The 25,183-nt window shown below is 37.8% G+C and overlaps 1 protein-coding gene across 4 annotated transcripts in view; it reads left to right on the forward strand.

The window, feature by feature from the left end:
- Positions 1-4,760: 4,760 nt before the first annotated feature.
- Nup44A (nuclear pore complex protein Nup44A) overlaps positions 4,761-25,183 on the forward strand; it is a 94,158-nt gene continuing 73,735 nt past the window's right edge. For all 4 annotated transcript variants that reach the window (XR_014131162.1, XM_081755148.1, XM_081755139.1 and 1 more), the window contains exons 1-2: positions 4,761-5,046; positions 24,805-24,961. Coding sequence is in view for 3 of the 4 variants with exons in the window: in XM_081755148.1 (XP_081611274.1) it covers positions 4,936-5,046; positions 24,805-24,961 (268 nt within the window). In the remaining variant the exon portion in view is untranslated. The remainder of the gene's footprint in view (positions 5,047-24,804; positions 24,962-25,183) is intronic.

Genomic DNA, 25,183 nt, shown 5'->3' on the forward strand with positions numbered 1-25,183 from the left:
GGAGCTAGTTTTTATATACAAAAAAGATTATTGTATTACTTGGTATATACAGATTAAGGTCTGTATTACTTGATTTCCATTGCAATATTTTTTGGAGCAAACTTAGGGCCAGTCCTACAATATCCTCATATTCTTTCTGATTACTATCAGTCAGAATTAGATATCAGGAAGTTGTCAGTTACTTTAACCCATGGTTCGTTCTACAATATACTGTGCCTGATATATACTCTGTCAGATAGTTAACCCAAATCAAGGTTTTAACGGACCATTTGATTGGTTGGTTTTCTGTTGCTCATACTGAAAACAATTGAAACGTCAAGTGCGTTATCAGTATGCTTGTTTAAATTATCCTATTGAAAACATGGGAAACAGAAATGAGTACCGGTATTTTTTGTTATGCACGTTATTGTCTAGGGGTACACTATCGTAAAAGCAAACACAAACTTAAGTAATAAACACTTTTTAGGCTACACTTACATATGCATTGGTACTATATACATAGAAATATTGCTGTTCGTCCTTACAACCTAAGAAGCATTACTAAAATTTCGTTATATATTACACTCCATTTTATAATACTACACGTAATAACACAATCTGAGCTTTTAATTAATTCATTTATTTGATAGTCCACCTCTAAAAGATATCAGAAGATGGTAGGATTGGCCCTTAGCTATCAGAGTTAACCGCCCGTCTGGCGTTGCCAGTGGATAAGTGAATAAGCTTCAAGAAATAAGATTTTACCAGCCTTTCGTATTTGAATTTACAATTTTGCTGGCATAGTTTAGAATAACGGAGATGAGCTTCAGCAGTAAATTAAATCACGAGCCAACTTAAAAGATTGTCCCGAACTCCCTCGTCGCTTTATAATAAGCGCATGTGTTATCACCACTGAAAACTTGGTTTTGGTTCAGGTGAGAGATCGTACAATTCGGATCCCCCTTAACAAGCACAAACCGGCTGCATCTCCGGCACTCCGCAGATCCGTTGACAGCCTAACACCTACGTACGAAAGAATAATTGTAATAGCTATCTCCACTTTCTGGTCTTCAAGAGAGCTGGATTACAGGAGCACGTCACAACTCCCAATTCACGTGGTGTACTTGCTAACACTCTCGCATTTGGTGAGAGCTATCCAGGCCCGTCGAGAGCCAACTCGGCCCCCGGGTTTGAGTTATCATTGTTTCTGGTATAATGTTTTCCGATTTACTGTGCAGTAGTATTAATCTTCTATGAAAATTGTGATATTGTCAACTTCGACATCCAAAGTACTTTCTCTTGCTTGCAAGACAATGTTCCTGTAGTTGATGGTTGTCGGTATTTTAAATCATAATAATGATATAAGTATACACTCAAACGTTTTTAGATAACTTTAATCCCGTTTATGTCATACATAGTTTCAGGACTCAGTTTGAGCTCTTTCAGATTCCTGATACATCATTTATCCCCGGAAGATTAGTCGCAAACGGCTTCACGCATGCAGACCAACGTGTATCTGATATGCTTTGAAGAGAGCATTCAATAGTTTTCTTAATTTAATCCCATCACTGAGGACTTGAACTGAAATCGGTATACAACTTTAGAAGATACCAAAACTTTAATAGCTTCAGGACAACTTTCAGCTGCCTCAACAGCACAAAGATTTAAGGTACGGTACGCACAAGGAGACAATAAGGCTAGAGAATTTTTGAGTATACGACTTTGGGCACCCTTGTACTGTCCATTCATATTACTTTCATTGTCATGGCCTTGACCTTTGTAGTCACTAAGCGGAATGTTATTCTTTTCTAGGGTAAGCAAATATGATCTACTATTATATCTCCAGTTTTCTGGTGAGAATCCACAAAGGTTAGGAACCGTTTTTGAATTGTATATTTCTGTTTCTTTTGTTCATCAATCACGAAACTCAGAAACTGTAAAATGAAAATTGGCTGTTCAACATATGCGGATTCAGAGGTTGCATCTACAATTATAGGGTAATATTTAGCAGCTTGTCTCTCTTTCAAAATAGCTTGAAATACATGTTCTGCACAGCACTGAATGAATTCATGCTGTATCTCTGGAAACAAATAATGTGCTTGTAATCGATGATGGTGGATTTATGAGGGTTTTACATTCATCAAAGGTTCTTATAGCAATCTTTAAAAATACGAAAAACGTGTGTAGCAATTTTCTCTTTAGCACAAGGATTATAATACTTTCTGTACTCACCAAGCCCCGGGGAAAAAACCCCGGCTCAGCCACCCACTCATCGGACTTGGAGCTGAGCCGTGTTCATTCCCGGTGGGGACACTCGGTTGAGAAAGTATAACAGCTTATTGAGGTCAGACATCTTGAATGAGGTTTTTCCTGGGTGTCCCTTATTCACACCTGGCAAATGCCGGGATGGTACCTAACATGAAAGTCCCAGGCCGCTTCCTTCCTTACCCAAACCATTCTTCCTTCTCTTTCATCGGATAGTGTGCTCGACGAAGGACGTCACCCCTCAGGTACATGACGGGCTAAATGGCCTTAGATGCCGACAGCCCAGAAATCTAGGACCTTGTGCAGAGTCGTTTTGAAGTATAATTAGCGTCATACTAAAAGCCTCACTACTGCAAGCAACATATGTTAGCCGAATTCTTTAGTATTGCACTAATCACGCTTCAAAATGATCTGCATAAATTTCCTTATTTCTAATTTGGCTCACACGTTATACTGTAGCTGAACGTTTCATATAGGACACCATTCCGTAACGGTTTGCGTTAACAAACTCGAACTTCCTTTTAGTTTGCGATAATAGCGTTGGAGTTATAATTGATTTTATTTTTTTATTTAAATAAAAATAATTCATTATATATATTCATTCATTCTGGGGCAAATCTTCAAGCAGCAAAGCAGTCTTCATGAAACAGAAGCAAGCAATACGGATAATATTTGGTCTACACATGAGAACATCATGCAAAGAAAAATATAAACAGCACCACATCCTTACCCTACCATCTATTTATGTATATGAAACTGCAATCTATGCAGCTAAACTGAAAGATGGAACCCAAATAAATCACGTATATAATACCAGACAACAAAATGAAAGAAGACAATATTTTACAAAACTAGCATTAGTACAGGAAGGCCCAAGCCATATGGGAGTACAAATTTACAATAAGCTGCCCAGAGAAATAAAAAAAATGAAGAAAATATAAATGTTTTTAAAAAGAAACTCAAGAGATTCCTGGTGGATAAAGTATATTACAGCGTAGCAGATTATCTTTACAATAATGTATATTAAATAGTAGTAACATATTTCTTTTTCTAAGTGTATTTACTGTAAGAAAGAGGACTGTCTGAACCCTCCAAATACCAAATGTATCTTGGTTTCAAATGGAGTAAATAAATACAAATACAAATATATATATATATACTAGCAGCGTTCACCCCGCTTCGCTGCGGTCACCCCGGAACGCAATAAACTTTGTTACTTAGATAATTTTTACTTTTTCGCTTTCAAATTGCAGTAAATGTTAACATTATAGCGCCTGTCATTTATGTTAACCCGTCGAGTGACACGGTCATGCGGGTTGCATATAAATACGTTTATTTTTACCTATGATGAACTAATAACAAAGGATTTGTACGTATGGACACTTGAATGGTCAATTATCTCAAGACACTGGTAATTAAAAATTAAAGTGATATGATAAAAACCATCTAGGGTCCAAATCCTAATAACCCCCCAAAAATAAAAGAAATTGGTTCAGCCGTATTAGCGTGATGAGCTAACAAAGGATTTGTGCGTTCTCTTTTATAATATATATATATATATATGTATATATATATATATATACGCTAAAGGAACTTAGATAACGCAGTTATTCAACACAATTATAAGTTATCATTGCCACAGAAACAAATGGTTGTCATAAACATAATTATGGACAGAAGATACATTACACTAATTCTTTTGTTTGAAATGTAAAATCTAGATTGATTTTATCTATTTACAAACGGCTAACCCGAGTATAAGAGCTTCGCTTCGCTCAGCTCAATAAATGTTTCAGATACAGATCGATGTCAATTGGCTGAAACTGATCATCATAAAAATGATAAAATCAGAAAGGGAATCAGTATTCAGAGAGAATTCGTTAATCGGAGTTTAGTCATAGTCTAGCTAGTATGCATACTAACTTTATACTAAGGAAGGTGAACTTTTTGATATTCAGAGTCTACTTTGAGTACAAATACATGCCGCCTTATGCAGAGTCGTTTTGAAAAATGATTAGCGCCATACTAAAAGAATGACTACTGCAGGAAACATATGTTAGTAGAACACTTTAGTATGATACTAATCGATTGTCACAACGACTCTGCATAAGGCCCATGATGATTTGGGTGCGATTAACTTATACAACCCCAATGCATCGGTGAGTAAAATAAATGTGACAACTACGGAAAAGTAGAGGAGCGCATGCGTACTCTGTAAAAATGAAAACACATGAATTACGAAATACGAAATGTTATGTCGCACGCTAAACCGTGTGTAAAAGATTAGCCTCTGCTCTAGATTAATTAGTCAGATGTGATTAACTTTGTCAAATACTACGTCCTAATCAGAGACTCTGAATACATTTTGAAAACCATCCGTTAGTCAACCTCGTAGTATAGCTTTAATCAGACGTCAAAACGACTCTGCATAAGGCCCAAAGAATTTAGTCTAGTAGTAACCATAAAGTAGTAACTCCATTATAACGTTTGCAACGCTAGTAGCATGATTTAATGAAAACATTGGCAACCTTGCATTGAAGAGGAGCCATTTTCGTGTAATTTGACTGGACCGTAGTCGTGTTTACAAATGAGTATTTATAGTGTGAAAAAGAGTAAGATTGTGGACAGTTTAACTTGAATACTGCTTGTTGCGTGAAAATTTAGAAGTATTTATAAATAGTATAGCTAACCATGTTTGAAGCACATAGTATCAATGCGGAACATAAGGATCTTATACACGATGTTGCTTATGATTACTATGGACTCCGGATGGCAACATGCTCTAGTGACCAGTCAGTGAAGGTAATATTATTATCTCGCTGATTTTCTTTTAGAAATATAATTACAGTAGTAGGGGTTGTGGTGGCGAGGTTAAGAGTGGAGATGGGAGGCTGATTACGAAGCTGGCACGGTACCGAAGTTAGCTCACCGGCTTCGTAAACCGCTAACGTAAGACGGGATTGATTTCAGATTGAAAATACGTTCAGCAACAGGGAGTCACATATTTTCCTACATTTTCGACAACACTATCGCCCAGTACCTAGTATTTTATTAGCGATGATGTATTTTAGATGGAAGTTTTAATTTAGGGCGGCGTAAACATGGCTATAAGTAAAGCGCTTTCTGGGCAAAATTGCCCATACCATGACTTCTAACCTAACCTAACCTAACCATCAAAGACTACAACACAGTTACAAATATAGGAACCGTAATCACTACCAAATGAGCCAGAGTCACAGCCAAGTTTTTGGGAAGGACCTGAATAATACCTCCAAATTTCACTTTACGCATTTTCCGAGTTAATTGTGGTGGACAAACATCCTGTACGTGGGTTTTCTCGCGGTTCTCCCGTTTCCTCCCACTTTCTTCATTCCACCATTTCATTCATTACTCATCATCACCGTCTCCTTTAGCCTAACCGGCATAACTGTGGAACGTAAAAGTCAAAGATTTTTTTTTCCGGGTTAAGTGCCGTATCGCCGGACCAATTTTAGAAAAATTTACCGGGTCAATTGCAGAATTTATTTAAGTTTGTGAGGAGGAATAAGTGAAAGTGAGATAAGTGAAATAGGAAAAGTGAAGAGAGTTGTTTGTGAAGTTGTAAGCGACACTGTATGTGGAGGAGGAGAGGCACATTTCTTATAATATAGTAGCGCGAAAGCCATGGCGTTGGGGAAGGAGGAATAGCATTTCGAGGGCTATTTAGCTGAGTATTTATTTAAGGAAAAGAAGGTAATAGTTAAGAACAGCTACTTCTCATCTCCCGTGCACGAGGATACATCTTACTGTTGCACTACCTAAACACCCTAAGTACAAGGGCAAGAACTCAGTCTATTACCTACTTTTTAACATCCTAGATAGTCACTGAATAATTCCTGAAAGTATGGCGTTTCTCGTCCTTCCCTAAATGGGAAGTACGGCTCCTTAACTATAACCGAAAAGAAACCCGAGGAAATTGTTGTACACGGTTTTCTTCCTGAAATCGGAAAAGTTGACAAGCCTTTTGAAGGTAAGGTGACTTCTAACTGAACGGGAATGTATTTCTGCGCAGTGTAGAGGAGCTGTATTGTATGTTAACAAGTGAAGCGTTGCAAGTATGAAACCATGACAAGTGCTATTGAAATTTTTATGACCGCCACTACCCTTGCTTACGCGCATGCCCACCTTCGAATGCACCCCCTCGCTCCTATCGGGCCCTCTGCTGTGCTCCTGCACGGATTCGGTTAAATGGCGTTCGTGCTTTTAATGACCACCTAGCACAAGTTGGTTTGTCTTTTTACACTATATGCTCCTAAAGTCATCTAACGTAACTTAATGTAATCCAACAGAATATAACCGAATGCAGTACAGTTTGGTTTTTTTTTTCAGTTTTCAAAGTGGTCCGTCGATACGGCACTAATGCTAAGTGTCAGGGAGTAGGTCCAGAAATATGAAATCTAAACTAACCCTAGGGTCATTCCTTGTCAAAGGGTCCAATTCCAAATATGGTCCCAGCTCGATCATTTCCAAAGTTAGTGAAATTTGGTAGGAAGGTTCGATATTGTCTATGATATTTATGTGCCAAATTTCAGTTCCGAAGGTGTAAAGTTTCCGCGGCGTTTTTGAAAGTTTTTATAACAAGAACTTTTCTTTGCACACTTGGACAGCTTTTGACGTTAACATTACTAATAGAGATGTAGGCATTTGTGCTGTGTCGCCAGATCAAGCAAAAATCGAAAAAGAAAAAAAAATTTAGAAGTACCAAAATGTACTACATTCGGTTAGATTAGATTACGTTATATTAGTTAGGTTAGGTTGAATTACCTTAAAACAGAGGCGTGTGAACTTACAATTTGGAATAGAAAATTACTATTTGCGTATATATACCGTGTCCGGATATATGACATGAAAACTACAGTGCAAAAAACACATAGCAAGCTGTGCGATGTGGCCAATAAAAAGCACTAATGCTGAGTTAAGGCAGGATGGCACCACGGGTCTGAAGGGAACAGACGCATCAGCGACTGTGTGTACTCGCGTAACGAGTATTGAAAATGAGTTTTGGCAATGATGCAACTTTCGAAAGCATTTGTCGCGGTTTCATACTAATGACGCTCCACTTGTAAACCTTAAATATAGCTTCCGTACATTGTGCAGAAATACACTGCCGTAGTGGCCATCTAGCAGGTTACGTTAGGTTCGTTTACGTTGAGTTAGAAGTCATCTTCAAAATAGAGGTGTAAACTTTTCCAATTTCAAGAAGAAAATCGTGTACAATAGTTCTGTATTTTCAATTTGTTTCACACTTGACAAACTCTTGGCGTGTTCAGTAGAGCGTGTCTTTGACACAATTTCAATAACTGATGCTTCTTATGTTTGTATAATCCTATAAAACTCAAACACGATATGTCACAATCTTGACATACGCGACATTTCCACACTGCCTTTCCCGCCACTAAATCATAACAAGTGTACCTCTTCGTTAAATAGTTCCACCTCCACATATGATGCCGTTTACATGATCAAAAACAATTAACAACCATCACCACCAACTTAATAACCTCACGTGACTCTCGCTCACTCTTCCTCACAAACTAAAATAAATTCTCGAATTCATCCCGATAAATTTCCAGAAAATTATTCCGGCGATACAGCACTTAACCCGAGATACAGTTCTTGAAAGTTGACAAATAAGTATTTTTTCGCAATTCAGTCAGCCCCATTGAACATTCCATAAATACGTTGTGTATGCGCCAATTCAATCAAAACTTGAAAGCATGATTCCCATCTATGATGTGAATGTGTGGATTAAATTCAGCTGCCACTGTCCAACGAGATCCAGCGATATGCACTTTCAAAATTAGACAAAATATCGTAGTTGCCAATTTTTGGGTATTCTTTGGGGAGTAATGTTTCAACTGTATAGTATCCAGTCGTAATTTTCTTGTCATGGTTGGAAAGAGCATGGTTCAAGCATTAGAAGTTCCATATCTAGTTCAATTTTAGATTCCTGTGTCTTAACCCTTGTTGTGCTTATTTTTAGGTACTAGGGTAGTGTCTTCATTATTCAATTAAAAAAGTACCGATAACGCTTTTTACTTCACCTTTTTGTTCTATCAAGGCTGGAGGCATTGTAGAACATGTTATGTATGTTTTCACGCCTTTCTGCGTTGAGACATAGGAGGTGATGACATCATGACTTTTTTTTTTTTTTTTTTTTTTTTAGACGTATTTTCATTATTTTGGGCAGGCGTACTTTTACATCTAAAAGACTGGAATTTTGCACAAACATTCAGTGCACCGATTAGTATTTTTTTTCAGATTTGTTTCAGAACTCTGCGTTAACACCGGAAAGGGGAGGTCCAGAGGGGCTGAAAGGTTAAAAAGGGATTTTTTAAACAAAAGATCCCTATTTCCGTTACTTTCCTTCTTTGGGGACATGATACGGTTATGTGAATGGTACCGTTTGAGAGGATATTCTATTCTGAAGAGAGTGATGTACAAAACATGACCTTAGGATAAATAGGGATGTCTCAGGAAATTTTTACATTACTTCCAGATCTTTTGGGGTTATCTGGAGTATTGTAGGGATGTTCTTAGCTCATGGGTAATTTTTTTTTTTTTTTTTTCGCCCATACTATTCAAGATAGAAGCTTCAAATTTTTTGCATACATTTCGTACACCTCTTACTATTTGAAAAAAAAGTCAGAAAAAAATCCCGATTTCTCTCAAAATTTCACGCCTTAGGAGCATAATAGGGAAATGTGAATGATACCATTTGAAAGGCTGTTTTATTCTGAAGAGAATGAGGTACGAACCAAGATCCAGGATAAATAGGGATGATGCTGTAGCTGCTTGACTGAAAGGCTATAATTTATCTTTTAAAAAAAGCATAAATTTAAAAGGATTAATAAAGAAAAAGTCCTCTTAAATGATTTGGAAAGTCATATTCGGCAAAATTTTGTTGGAGTATTAGATAATGTTCTTAATATCATGCACTAGAACATTATAGGTTGATTTCTCATTGCACTAACCCCCACCAACTTTTCGTCATGGCAATAATTGCTTACGGGTTGAGTTGAGTTGATTTTAGTTTAGCGTCCCTTTCAGCAGCGAGGCTATATGAGACGTGGACCTACTGATTAACGTGGAATCCGAACCACATGAGCTCCCGCCGGGAATCGAACCCTAATTGCTTACGGAAATTACATATCGTGCCATTTGAAAATTGTGAATGTCCCGGGTCCCTGCATTGCATTCGTTGCACTTTAGGGTAAAGGCGTTCCGAAGATGCCTCGCGGTCGAGGTGTAGGACGCGGTGGATGATGGTCGCGTCCTCGCTGTAAGTTCTCAGTTCGAGGAGAAACAATGCTTGATGCATGTAAGGATTTTTTTTTTTTTATTTATTTATTTTAAAAGCCATAAAAGACCTATTATATTGCTTTACATCATAAAGTCACCGCAAAACCACATTTTGAAATTGAAACGACCAACAAGTATGGACGTGAGACGAAGCATGAGAAATGCCAAAGTCTCGTGTTGTGTTTTGCAAAAATATTTGAGTCTCTTCTCGTGTCTATCTCCATCAATAAATCAAAAACTTTTACTTTTTTTTTCAATTTTCTGTGAAGAAGTACCCTTTTTCAGTACCAGAGCGAGAAAATAATTTTCCAATAAAATCAAAAACAGGTATGGCTTCAGGTTTCAGGATGGAGGCAGTATTAACTTCACCAAATGAAGTTTCGTCATTGCAATTCCATCATTCTACATTTGCCTCCGTATGTATACGTGCCTGTCTTTACTGTTATTGATTACCTTATTTCAGTAACGAATCTAGAATTAATTCTTTTTTTATTACTGTAATCTCGGAATTAGGGGCTGGATAGAATTGAAGTTTTTAAGCATAGATATGATGGACACTGGCCTTTTTTTTTTTCCTTCAGAAATTCCGGAATTTGGGGACTTCAGTCCGAAAGCCGCGCTTCCTGTACATGGTGGCCCAGAAGTAGGTATACAGCCCTGTATTGATCAAGTATAACATTCTAGTTTATGGGTTTATTTGCTTCGGTTCTTCCGAGCTTAAGATGTAAGTAAAAACACATTAACAATAAATAATATAGAAACTAAGTCTACCTGATGTATAACAATAAGAAATGATATAAAATGCAGTACGGTACAGTATACCTACTTTTGGGCCACCCTATATAATTCAGGGTTTGTCCAAGTGGGCCTTCGGGTTGGACCCACCTGAAAAAACCCACTTTAAAACCCACCTGGGCTTTTGACCTATTTGTTAGTATATTATTGATACAACTAAGGTGATCACATTGTAAGTGATTTTTATCAGATTTTAGACTTTCCTTGGGCGAATTAGAGGCTTTCACGTTAAGGTATACAACATTCAACATAAGACGTTTATAAAGTTCAGAATGCACTAAATGAATTTAAAAAAGCACTTACCTTAGCTTGAGATAGGTCTAGAACAAATTAATGTATGGATTATGCTTATAGCCTATTTGAAGTAAAATAAGCAATTTTGTACTTTAAAAAATATTTTCCGTGAATAGTATGCTCGTCGACTTGGCGACACCGAGGGACATTATCACTCATACGCTTGACGAGTTTAAGGTCATAGGTGCCGGTACTAATAATACATATGTAAATACATTAGTAAAACTATTAGTATAATTTCTTACCTTTGATGTAAACTACGAGGTTCTTCAATTACAATTTGATTTTCCAACAACTGTAGTTTAGTTCAGTCATTAGTTACTACTCTTCAAATAAGCATTCTGTAGAATTAACACCACCAATAGCGTAAAAATTCTTGTCAAATTTAAGAAGCTTAATGCTCGGGGTTCCGAAGACTATGTAACGCTTACTATTTCAAGTGCTGAGTTCAAATTTCCGTACTAGTGGGAGTTTTGATGTACACGCCGTGAAAGAAGTGCTCGGGAAATTCCCGAATTAAACGCAGAAGGATCGGAAATGAATACTTCAACAATAAAACTATTTATTTTACGCTTAAGCCTGCCATACGTCCCGTAAAAAAGGGAATGTCCCGTTTTTGGACCCGAGTGTCCCGCGTCCCCGTAAATTTAGTCGGGACAGGGAAATGTCCCTATTTTAACTCCGTTCCCAGGGTGGCCACTCACCTGGAAAACCGGGAAAAGTCAGGGAATTTTTTAATTCTAGAAAAGTCAGGGAATTTTGATGAAAAACATGGAATTTTTACTCGGGGGAAAATTTACGTTCTGCTGTATTCATAGCCATTTAGCCGGTTTATTTATATACAAAATAGCTTTGGTCGCTGGGGGCTTCGCCCCCAGATTTCTCCTTCGTTCCAGGTTTCGTTTATCTAACTCTGCTGGTTTGGGCTGCGCATACTTTCTTCATATTCTTTTGTCATTTAGTGCTGCCCATGAATTGAGCTGGAGCGAAATCGGGACCATTTTGTAATTAACACACTTGTTTAGTTCGATGGCTGCTTGATTTTCAGAATTCGCTCGGGGCTGCGCCCCTGCATCCCGTTTTGGTAGTCACGTGATTAATATAAAGGCTAAACGATAGTTGAGTATTTCTGCCGGAAGAGTTCCGAATGTGTGTCGAATTCCACAAAATGTGTGGAATTTTGGTTAATGCGTGTATTTCTATGTGGAATCAAAAACTGTGTGGATTCCACATGCATTTGTACTCAGTGGCGGCAGTACTTTTTGCGACACACGATTAATTGGCCATGCTTTTGTTTTTACAGATATTTGACCTTTTGACCACCAATTTGAAGTAATGGCATTCCCCTTACCCCTAGAAGAAAATTGTTCAAGTTTCGATGGATGGCCCACATGTTAACTTCAAATTTTTAAGTTACCTGCAGAAAGATCTTGCAAGTTCACCTTCAGATCCAATTCTTCTTGGAAGTTGTGGGCTACATACTATGAATTGTGCTTTTAAAGCTGCCATGCAAGCAACAGGTTGGAAATTAGAAGAATTCCTAAGGGCGTCTTATAATTTATTCAAAGACGTTCCAGCTCGTCGTGCAGGTTACATAAGATGCACAAGGTCTTCTGTGTTTCCGAAAAAAATTTTGCAGCATTAGATGGACAGAAAATTCAGTCGTTGCTTGCCGGGCGATGGAAATATTACCGAACGTAAAGAAATACGTACAGTGGGCTGTTGATGAGAAGAAAGTACCACAGTGCAAAAGCTTTGATACTGTAAGACATTTCACAAATGATAACCTGCTTGGTGCAAAACTTGACTTTTTCACAACATTAGCAAAAACTGTTGAACCTTTCCTGCGTGAATTTCAGGGAGAAGCTCCATTAGCTCCTTTCCTTTACAACTTGCTCCAGGCCATAGTATTGTCTGTTGCAGGTCGTTTTGTGAAAGATAGTGTTTTGGAAGGCCGGCCATTGGTTAAAATTGATTTCAATAATAGCGAAAACTTAAAGCTAGCCAAGTTTGTAAACATTGGGTACACATCAAAGGATGCTATACGAAAAACCAATACCGTATCGGATAGACAGACTCTTGAATTTCGACAAGACTCGCGCAGGATGTCAGAAATTTATACTGAAAATAATGGACAGGTCACCTCTGAAATTCAACCTGGCAAGAGCAATTTCTTTCCTGGATCCAAGTGTGTTTGTTATGGATGACACTGTAGCTGCAAAGAGATTGTCCAATTGCCTAGAAATTGTAGTATCCAAAAATTGGACTTCAGGAACATTAGCTGATGAAATCCAAGGTGAATTCAAAGTTTTTGCTAAAAATCCTCTTGTATTGGAAGCAATGAGGAATTATGACAGGAAAAGTAAGAGATTAGATGACCATTGGATGGAGATGCTGCATTTAGGCGCATGCTCAATACATATGACTGATTTTGTGAAATTTCTCCTCATTTTATCTCATGGAAATGCTAGTGTGGAGAGGGGATTTTCAATCAACAAAGAATGTTTAATTGAAAATCAAAGCGAGTTGAGTCTAATTGCACTCAGGCAGGTACATGATAAAATTTCAGCTGTGGGTGGTATTGATAAGTTTCCAATTACAAAGAGGGTTGTTCCATGCTGCCCGCAATGCTCATGGAGTATATGTTGAGTCTCTGAGGAATCAAGAAGAGGAAGAGAAGAAACAGAAGAGAAATGCCATTAAGGATAAAGTTGTTGAACTCGAGGCGAAGAGAATGAAGTTGTTGAATGATGTCAAGGAGAAACTGTCTGCAATTGATGATGAGATTATTGGTTTGAAGTCTTAAAACATTTAAGTGGATGTGGTCTTAACTTCAGTTTGATTTTAGTGAACTGCAAATTGTGATTTGAGGTTTTAAAACATTTCAGTAAAGTAGTGTTCGTTCCCGTAATTTGTGTTTTAGTAGTGGACTGTAAGTGTGTGTACTTTTGTAAGTAGTATTAAGCTTAAGGTTGGAAAGCGATAGGGATAGACATTCCTCTTCTCGTTCTGTGCAGCAGTTGGTTACAGTGGAGTGGAAACACATAGGAGAATTGAAAATTAGGCAAATAAGTGATTAAAAGTAGACTATTTATCTTCGCTAGTGTTTTTTGTGATTCTTTTTTTAATAATGATCCTCTAGTCCACATTGCATTTCACTTGTAGCTTCTGTTTAAGCTTTGAAAAACAATGATATACCAATTTTAGATCTCTCTAGAAATTTTCTGGAAAACCGGGAAAATTTCTGGAAAAGTCAGGGAATTTTGAAATTCCAAATGAGTGGCCACCCTGGTTCCATTTCTGCTATCAATATCAGCTTATTCGAAAAGTAAAAAACGAAAAATTCCGACATTGGCTGGGAATCCGGTAATTAGTGAATGAACAGTACGCTGTTGCATGTAACAGTTTCGAGGAAGTTATAACACCACCCTGTTCGACTTGATAGCGAGCGAAATTTGCAATGCTACTTTTTCCATTGCACTTGATGGAAACTCGGATACTCTCGGGAACATAAAAAAGATGGCTTTGAGTGTTTTTACATTTACAAACACAGGGAAGATGACTAACATTTTCTTCAGCAACACATTAGATAAGTTAACAAGAATTATAATCTTTTTCAGAGGCTAGGGGCACAGAATTGTGCTTTGGTCCACTTCTTAGAAAAATGTAAATCTGGTCCTGACAATTACTTACACAACACAAGAAAAAAATCTGCTTTTCATCAGATTAAACTGACGAACGTAATTTTGGCAGATACAGCCATATAAATATTGCTCAACGCGCGAAAAATATTGAAAGTAGATTGTACCACTGATTTAAATAATCTGCATATTGTTTTCCTGTAAAGCATTTTTATAGCACATCTTAAGTTTTTAGGCATCTTCAGTCTATACAATTAATTGCAGGGTACGAACAGAGAAAAACAGCTACTGCTTAGTGTACTTTCGCCTATTATAATATTGAAAAAAAATAAATAAAATGAAATCTTTTAGTTTTAGTCTCACGGTTATGCCTGCTATCCTCAAGGTGACGGTTATGATGAGAAATGAATGAAATGACGGAATGAAGAAAGTGGAAGGAAACGAGAATCCCAAGAAAACCCACGCACAAGGTGTTTGTCCACCACAAAGCTCACTTGGCGCGAGCTGGGATCAAACTAGGAACCCCATGCACTAGAGGTGAACGCTCTACCACTAAGCCACCGCGGCCTATTATACTTGTGTTCATAACCAGACTACAGTTCATTGCATTGTGTTGGAAACTTGAGGAGGGGGGGGGGTCTGAGGTGTCCCGTGTTCTCATTGAGAAAATATGGCAGGTTTATTTATGCTGGAGGATGTTAATTTCATATAAGACATTTTAAAACATTTATTTATTTCATACAACATGAATTGTATCTTTGTTTTAAATTAATAGACCCCTTTTGGTATTCATATTTGGCGAACGTCAGTCAGGCTTCTGGATGACTTGATCTACAGTTGTTCGTTTGTCTGCCGAGCTCCTTCATGGCTATGCGGTTAGTGTACGCGTCTTCGGCGTGGGAGCCGGGTTTGCTTCCCGGAGGGAGCTCATGTGGTTCGGATTCCACGTTAATCAGTAGGTCCCGTCTCATATAGCCTCGCTGCTGAAAGGGACGTTAAACACAAACTCAACTCAACTCGTTTGTCTGCCTCTACCACACACACTACAGGGTACAACTTTCGGCCTTTGAAGTTAAAATTTTCGGAATACAAGCACGAGACACTCTAAATTTCCTGTATAGACTTTGGCGGCATACCAACGTAAAATATCAAAATGGCGGCCATTTTTTCAAAACAGCAAGTATCCATGCTACGAAGCGCAATTTTCAGTCTTTTAAATTGAAATTTTGACGGTGGAAGCACAAAATATGTTAAATTTGCTGTATAGATTTTCTCGGCGATCGAATGTAAAATGTCAAAATGGCGGTCATTTTTTCAAAACAGCAGTAAGTAGAAAATTCTTGCAAGTTGTGACAATGACAGTCTTGAAATATAAATCACATTTTAACATTTTTACCCCAAAGACATTGAAATATTTCGAAAAAACCCGAAAAAACCCATATGGGCCCAGGTGGGTTGGGCTTTTTCAAACCCTGATATAATTATATATTATATACTGCCTTATATAATAATAAGCTACAGTATAATTCTCAAATAAACATGAGTAGGTACCTCACATTTCCATTTGAGTTGCTTTCATTCTCTTGTTAAAACGTGCCTCTTATGATGTTTCTGCCTCTTATCCCATATTGGAACATTCCTAACTAGTTCCATTAATATGTCTTTCATAATTAAATTAACAGTGCAACAAAACCTTTCGAGCATAGACGCACACAATCCCCTGCTGACGAAATTCTGAACAAATGAAGATTTCATTCCTTTCAACGCTTCAACCGTGGGGAGAACCAATTAGATCAAGTGCCAGAGCGATGCTTCCACTGAACATCGATGTAAAAACGAACTCGGTTGTTTATCATCGCGACCACTAATTCAGCATCGCGGTCAACCTCTAGGTCGTGATGTAGGTATATCTCCGGCATGCGCTTACTTATTTGAATCCATGTGTTTGTGCCATCATCGAGGCAGTGATCTCGACCTCGACCGCGAGGTGTCTTCGGCATGTCTTTACCCTTACATTTTCCTATTTCACTTTTTGTTTAATCTTCTTTAGCTCTAGCTGTTAGTGATTATAACCATTGAATGTCTTATTGAGTTATATATAAAAGTTGTTTATTTTCCTTGATCTTTTCAGTTATTTAGAAATTTTATATGTTGCTACCGGTATTTAAAACTTTCGAGCAATCCCCAGGGCCCTGAGATTGAGAGCCCTATGGAACAAACCTAGTGCTCCATTCAATCCATCCTCTGATCTTACTTTTTCATTTCATTCTTTATGTCCAACCGTTTGTAATTTATATACAGTTGAAGTATATAAATTACAAATCTCTCTCTCTCTCTCTCTCTCTCTCTCTCTCTCTCTCTATATATATATATATATATATATATATATATATATATATATATATATATATATATATATATATATATATATATATATATATATATATATATATATATATATATCGGGTGTTGCAAAATAAGTGTTACAACTCTTGGGAGGTGACTCCTACCACTGAGACAAGAAAAAAAGTTCTCTTGAACTTTCGGCTATCGGACATAGTTTCAGATCTACAAGGTGCCGAAAGCGTGGGAAAATGACTTTCGGACGCCAATAGTTTGGAAACTATCCAACGTAAAGGTGGCGGGTAAAAAATTCACTGAAGAAGTCATACCTGCTCTATTGAATTTTGCATGTTTCACAATCCTACCATGCACGCGCAAGGGATTCCCCAAAGGAACGCAGGGACTCCCGTATAATCTGCCAAATGAAAATTGGTCTAAATGGATATGAATTGATAGGGTTTCTACCAGGTAACAATAATCCGTTTGTATTAAGTCGATATCTGGAACAAATACAAAATGGCGGACACCTTCATGCCTGTTGTGTGTGGTTGCATAATTGCCAGGTACGGATGCTGGCCAACAGTGACGTTCTGAGTATTGAGAATACCGAATTTGTACTCAAATGCTTTAGAAAAGCATCTGGAGTGTCGGTAGAGCACAACAGATGAAGCAGGGTGATTTACAAGTGTGGAAACGTAACAAAAAATGCCCAGAAAAAATACACTCATATTAAATAAACGTGAGTTCAAACCGTCGGAAAAGTAAGGAATAGCATCAAGAACATGAAAGCCATTGCCAATTTACCAATAATATTCCATCAATCCAATGCAATATGATGTGGATCGTTGCATACTAATAAGGATGTAACAACTGAGGCTAAGTTGAAATTGTGAAAGGGGACTCACTAAGAAACTGGGTAAAATGAATGTCACTAGTGGGATCGCATGATCGATATTGAAATGTGGCCAATGTGTGTGTTGATATCAACATGTAGCTAATGGACAAATGTCAACATGTCCCACTACTGTTGGGACACCGTCTCACGTACGAAAACAAGGAAACTGAAGTTGTACATTCTGCTATCAAAACTGGTGCACTTTTTGGTAGAACGTAACTAGAACACGATTGTATCAATGTCTCTCTGTTTGGGACACTGTCCCACAGTCGATACATATGAAAATAAATCTTTTAATCCATGGTTCAAATTCAGGTAGAGCGTTAAAATAACAAACTTGTATCATGTCCCACGTCTTTTGGGACAAATGTCGTACTCGAAATACAGGAAGATACCTCCAGAAATTCGTATGTTACACACAGTGCACATGACAAGACAAAGACAAAAAAGAACCAACACTACAGTTGGAAGACCATACATATGGAAAATAAAACGACATGAGAAATAGGAAGAAACGTCTTAAAGCTCTGATTGTTTACAAAATAAAACACACAAGCATATCGGGAGGCTGTACAAGAGCGCTTGTCAAACAAAGTGGGTACTCCTCAAAGAAATGAATACAGAGAAAGCGAGGCACCCTCGAGCCTCAGGGCTAGAGCGCTCGCTTTCGCTCGCGTGGTCGCAGTTTCCAATCCTATTGGGACTCCAAGGCCTCAGATTCAAGACCCGAGTAGTTATTTTCCTATTTTTTCAAAGTAGGAGTAACGGTGTCCCAGGAGCAGTAGTGTCAGATGTTGACATTTGTCCATTAGCTACATGTCGATATCAACACACACATTGGCCACATTTCAATATCGATCATGCGATCCCACTAGTGACATTCAGTTAGTTTACCCAGTTTCTTAGTGAGTCTCCTTGCATAATTTCAACTAGGCCTCAGTTGTTGTATCCTTATTGGTATGCAACCGTGCACATCATTTTGCATCAGATTGATGGAATATTATTGGTGAATTGGCAATGGTTTTCATGTTCTTGACGTTAATCCTTACATTTCCGGCGCTTTGAACTCAAGTTTACTGAGCATGAGTGCATCTCTGGGCATTTTTTGTTACGTGTTTAGACACATGTGAATCACCCTGCTTCATTTGTTGTGCTCTACCGACACTCCAGATGTCTTTCTAGAGCATTTGAGTACAAACTCGCTACTCTCAATACTCAGAACGTCACTGTTGGCCAGCATCCGCACCTGGTGATTATGCAACCACACACAACAGGCATGAAGGTGTCCGCCATTTTGTATTTGTTCCAGATGTCAACTTAATACAAACGAATTATTGTTACCTGGTAGAAACCCTATCAATTCATATCCATTTAGACCAATTTTCATTTGGCAGATTATCCGGGAGTCCCTACGTTCCTTTGGGGAATCCCTTGCGCGTGCATGGTAGGATTGTGAAACATGCAAAATTCAATAGAGCAGGTATGACTTCTTCAGTGAATTTTTTACCCGCCCTCTTTACGTTGGATAGTTTCCGAACTATTGGCGTCCGAAAGTCATTTTCCCACGCTTTCGGCGCCTCGTAGATCTGAAACTATGTCCGATAGCCGAAAGTTCAAGAGAACTTTTTTTCTTGTCTCAGTGGTAGGAGTCACCTCCCAAGAGTTGTAACACTTATTTTGCAACACCCGATATATATATATATATATATATATATATATATATATATAAATGATGTATGTATATGTATTCCAAAACAACTCTAGAAAAAGTGGAGCAATTCTAACCAAACTTGATACATTTATTACATTCACTCTGGAAAAGAGTACTGTCGGGATAAGACCTAAGGGGGGGAGACATAAAAATACACAAAACGACCGATATTAGTGTCCACCCCATAGTTTTCGGGGTCCATGAGCTGATTGGTAACAGTTCCCATGTCCCTAAAATTTAACTTCAGCGCCCACTGAAGATAAAAAACCTCTAGCACTCCCAGGGGAAGTAGGAGGCGTAACATATGAAAATGATTGAAAACTGTTGATACTGGTGTCGAATACGTAGTTTCGGAGTCGCTAGGATAAACAGAGACTTTCTATGCCGTTTAAATCCAAATTCAGTCCCCATTAGTATTCCTAAGGGGAAGGAATGGTGACATTCACATACAAAAATAATTTAAAATGACCTATATTAGTGCTGAATCCATGATTTTTGACGTCCTTAAGTTGATTGGTGACAGTTTTGGTACCCTCTAAGTCCAAGGTCTGCTTCCAGTGAGGGTAAGACCCTTCCTAAATCTCTTAGAGGGAGCGGAGGGGAAGACAAAGTAATTGAAAGGGACAGATATTAGTGTTGAATCCAGTTTTCGGGGCCGCCTAGAATAGTGACACTCCCTATGACGTTTAAGTTCGATTTAAGCCTCCATTAGAACCGGGTAGCGGGGTGACGTAAAAAAATATCGAATTCGACTGATATGAGTGTCGAATCATTGGTTTTCAGCGTCGCTAAGTTAGTTAGTGACAGGTCTGATATCCTTTAAGATCTTGTCTCCCACTGCGGTAGCATGACTTTACCGCTCCTAGAGGGAGTAGCAGGGACAAACATAGAAATGATTAAAAAAAAAAAGACTGCTATTAGTGTCGAATTCAGTTTTGAGGGTCGCTTAACTCTAACCCTAATAACCCTATTACTAAGAACCACTTCACTCACCTCAGAATGGTAACATTCTACCAGGAATCGCATCCGGGACCTGTTAAGTCTCACGCGTTAGCCACTAGAGGAATACTAGAAGTAGCAAAAGGTGGCATTATTTGGGTACAAAAAGTACGCACAAAAAAAATGATACTGTACATGGGAATCGAACTCAGGACCTCCTGACTCCACAGTCCAGTATGCTAACCGTATGACCAGAGAGTACAGGACTGACAATTGACATTTTCATAACGTTTTGGTACCCTCTTTTTATTGTGTGTTGAGTTAAGTGCCATCCGTGAAGGAAGTGTTTTCAAATCTGGGTCAAACCACCGTCATTTTTTCTAGAGAATCCAAATGTGAAATAAGAAATGGAGGTTCCAATTTAAAATTTTCAAGTTACTTTCCGTAGCCCCGAAGGGGATTGCGTTTGGTATCATTGGATAGCTTTCTCAAAACTATTTAACATATTATTATTATTATTATTATTAATAATAATATTATTTTGCTGATCTGTATATTTCATAAGATGTTTGACCGTTCCGGGACTTTTTCCGCACTCTGTATACGTGTCTGTGTATACACAAAAGTTTATTCGACGCCTGTCATCCTGTTCCGAACTCAGTATACTTGAACTTTCCGTGGCTGACCAAAGACCAAACTATGTTCAGAAATGATGAAAATAGAAAAGTTGTTTTCGTTTGGTAATACAGTGAAACCTATTCATTTTGGCCAACATCGGTTTTATTGAGAATTATTCAACTTACAGTATATATATATATATATATATATATATATATATATATATATATATATATATATATATATATATGTCTGTTTCGAAGCAGTAACTTACAGCGAGTAACATACGCATTTTTAGTGCAATAGCTACTGGTTATCTGCATGTCGGTTTGTATCGTAATTATGCGTAAATGTGTATATCAGAGCTTTCGTACCTATACGTTTGGTGTAACGACTTTAGCGCGGGAGGTCCGAGTTCAATTCCCAATGAGAGCTCATATGGTTCTGATTCCACTTTACGCTGTAGATGCACGCTTTACATAGCCTAGGTGCTGAAAGGGAAATTAGGCTCCGAACTAACCAACCAAATAACACCCAGTAAAGATTACTTCTGTAGTATAAAATCTTTACTGTAATAAATAATCTATCTGAGTTTGCTGTTTTCAAAAATCTGATTGAAACCGTGTAATTTCAACATGCTAATTAGTCTCTACGTACAAAACAATATGTCAAATTCTTTATTTATTCACTTGTCTCCTCTACCAGATGCAGCTAACTCATCAGTTTCAGGAAACATTGATAAATCCATTTTGTCTTGAGAGGCTAGCCCTTAATGCTGAATTCACCAATTCCTACTGCTACTGGACTTCGACTATCCTTGGGTTTCCTTATCTTTATTGCAGATTCGGATTCTGCGACCGAAAATACGCAAATTTTACTTCAAGTAGCGGGCCTACTTTTTCGTTATTCTAGATGGCTCTGTAATCTAAAAGACGAATACCATCGTACGTCATCTAAGGTTAATAATAAACTAATATCTCGAGAAATAAACTTGGAATTTAAAACAATACAAAATACATGCCCAATAATTTTAAAAGATATATTCAACTAACGAAAAAAAAGTTGCCTTCCTTCATACGGGGATGAGAGGGCAACTTTAAAATTTCAAATAGAAATCCCCTACGTTTAATATTATTATTAAGTATTTTGCCTTTTGGAAGGTCCTGGAACTAATAAGGTTTTTATTTTTTTTATTATTATTATTATTTAACTCTCAGTATTCTCTTCTATTTTTCAAATCATCGGTCAGTTGGAGTAAATCCATGTCAAGTGATGCAATGCATGTTGCACGACAATTTTTAAAAAATCTGATTTTTGGTGTCCAGTTACCTTATCATGTCATTAGTTCAAAACCTTTATTGTAAGTTTAGTGATTTTAGGTGTCGAGTGGCAACCATTGTTTGCGATATATGCATCATTTGGTGGTGGTGTAAGCGGTTACCGAATCTTAAGTACCAACTAACAGAAACAGGTCTTTGTTATCTTCTGCTGGATGGCGGAACAAATCGGTATCCGGGGAAGCGAGTGTGCCGTCACAGCTGCCAAATACACCGCATTGGAGGAGGTTGCACTGGAGGGCTCTCTCGTGTGATCTGATCTTAGTAACTATTTCCTCTAACGGATGCGCTCTCATTTGCAACCTCAAGCAGGATTTAAGTGACCCAAACCGAAAGTACTTCAACCCTGATAATCCCTTCGGGGGCAGGGGGGAGAAGGAAGGCAGGAATGAAGTTGTAGTCAAAGATATGACGGGTAGCTCTTATTTCTATCGTTCTGCGCAGAGATTAAGTAATGAGCACATGACTGTCAGTGTCGGTGTGTAGTAGATCTTAGGTAAATTTGCTCACTGTAGCACCCGTTTAATTTCTCTGCAGTACCAGTGAGTTAGTAGAAATCATTGCTTTTCCTGTGGCTATATGGATATCGTTTCTAACTGTAAATGTGGAAGACAGATATAAACTCACATTTTCGATCACACGTTAAGATGTAAGCGTGTACCTTACATAATCTCGGTACGCAGAAGGGACAATATAAAGCAATTTATATTGTTGCATTTGTAAGAAAGAAGCCTAAGTTGAAGACGTTTCTATTTTGTCGTTGATTTAGCGCGAATTCGACGATTGTAATTTGTTTTATTTATTAACTTTTGACTATTCATTTAAACTTACGATTAATAATATAGCAAAAGTTTATTAAATGCCACAAAATAATGTGTTTGCATGTATGCGTTTGTATTGATGCATTGCCCAGTTGTCAAGTGATAAGCACACCTGCGTTCTGTATGTACAATCAGAAACAATATTAAATATAGGTTGGAACTATCATTTCTTATACATCCAACCTATACCTAATATTGTTTCTGACTGTAGTAGGATTCGACTCTTTGAGAGGGCACAAATGTTTGTGATCCTACGTTAGAGGGTAAGTCTCGTGTAAAATGTGAAGGGAAAAAAAATGGTACTTTCTTCTTAACGTAAAGCAGTGTTAAAAGAAAAGAAATAAAAATAATAATTTCTTTGCGTTCTGTATTCATTTTTCTACGAGGACTGATGGACGAAGCAGGAGTGAGTGCTGAATTGGAATTACATTGCTCATTAATGCGGTACAATAGAGGCTGTTAGTGTGTTACATTCATATTAGCTTCGGACCTAAACTAAAAATTAAACCTCTGCTACCAGGGCTGGATAATTTCTCTATTGGATAATGTGTGGCTAGCACATCAGTTCCCATCACTCTCATTTCTTGCTTTCTAGATTGAAGATACCTTAATTGAAGTAGCTGCCCAGTTTGGCTAACAATATTTTATCAGTATCAGTAATTCTGCCCCATCTCCCTCCTCCACGAAAATGATCACAGGCTCAACGTAGATTAACCATTCGACATCTAGAAGAATAACGAAAAAGTAGGCCCCTACTTCAAGTAAAAGTTGCGTATTTTCGGTCTTAAATTCCGAATCTGCAATAAAGAAACCCAGTAGCAGTAGGAATGTGTGAATTCAGAATTAAGGGCTAGCCTCTCAAGACAAAATGGATTTATCAGTGTTTCCTGAAACTGATGAGTCACCTCAGATATCTAAAAGGGAAGTTGAAATTCAAATAAAATGCTATTTGAATAGCTTGCGAGTTAAATGTAATGGATATTGCCATTAAGCGAAACTTGAAAGTATCGTCAAGGGGACTTAATATGGTTTTAACAGCTGCTCAAAATATTGATGCCAGTTAGAATAACGTTGTTTTGCCCGAGCCTTCGGTATGCTATAGGTTAAAATTGCTCTACTTATTCACATTTAACTTTGTTTGTTTGTTCGTTTATTTGTTTAGTTTGACAACTAACTACTACAAAATCCATACATTCATGCAGTTACTCTTGGGGGCACGGTGGCTCAGTGGTAGAGAGCTTACCTCTGGTGCGTGTGGTCCCTGATTCGATCCCTGGCCACGTAAGTTTGTGGTGGTTTTCCTCGGGGTACTCCCATTTCCTCCCACTTTCTCATTCCACCACTTTTTCCATCATCATTCACTTCAATCATCGTCTCCCATAGCCTAAAAGGACAAAATCGTGTGACGTTAAACTGAAAGATTTTCAGGCAGTTAATCAAAGACTTCGTTATGCAGCCAAGCGACACCGCAGGTAGTGACATTTATGAGTGTGATTCAAGACTAAGACGTTTGTCATTTTTAATTAGAATATAAACAATAACTTGGCACAAAAATGCGACTCATTTGAACGAAGGTGTGAGGAAGAGAAATGTCTCTGGATTATTTTGTACTATCTGTCCTTTGTACTTAAGAAATTGTGAAACGACCAATAGTCAGAAACTTTGCAGTATGTTCACGGAGAAATCCATCAAGAATCATGTGAAGTTAGTGAATAACATATTTAATGTATGTATTTTTTAGTTGTGGTTTTTCCTCTGTTTAATTTTCTCTCGAAAGATGTCATCCGTAATTTTTTACTATTAAGAGTTGAAATTCTTTTTACAGGTATGGGACCAAGATGAACATGAAAATTGGCATTGCACTGCCAATTGGAAAGCCCACAGTGGTTCTGTGTGGAAAGTGACGTGGGCTCATCCTGAATTCGGACAGGTGCTTGCTACCTGCTCGTTTGACAGAACAGCAGCTGTGTGGGAAGAAATAGGTACAGTATCACTATGGTCCAGCGTAAGAAACAATAGCGTATGTAAAGAGTATTAGGATATAAACGCACTGAAAATAGCTATAGGATAGATATTATATAACTTAGAGATAAGAGGATCTGACCTTGTATCCCAGTCTGAGAAAAAAAAAATCTGCAAATGTTTCGATAATCTCTGGAATTTGTTTCAATGTCTTCAAATTGCGCTGCTAAATTGGTAACATA

This window comes from Thermobia domestica, chromosome 1 (genome assembly GCF_964235325.1).
Source record: "Thermobia domestica chromosome 1, izTheDome1.hap1.1, whole genome shotgun sequence".
NCBI classification, from domain to species: domain Eukaryota; kingdom Metazoa; phylum Arthropoda; class Insecta; order Zygentoma; family Lepismatidae; genus Thermobia; species Thermobia domestica.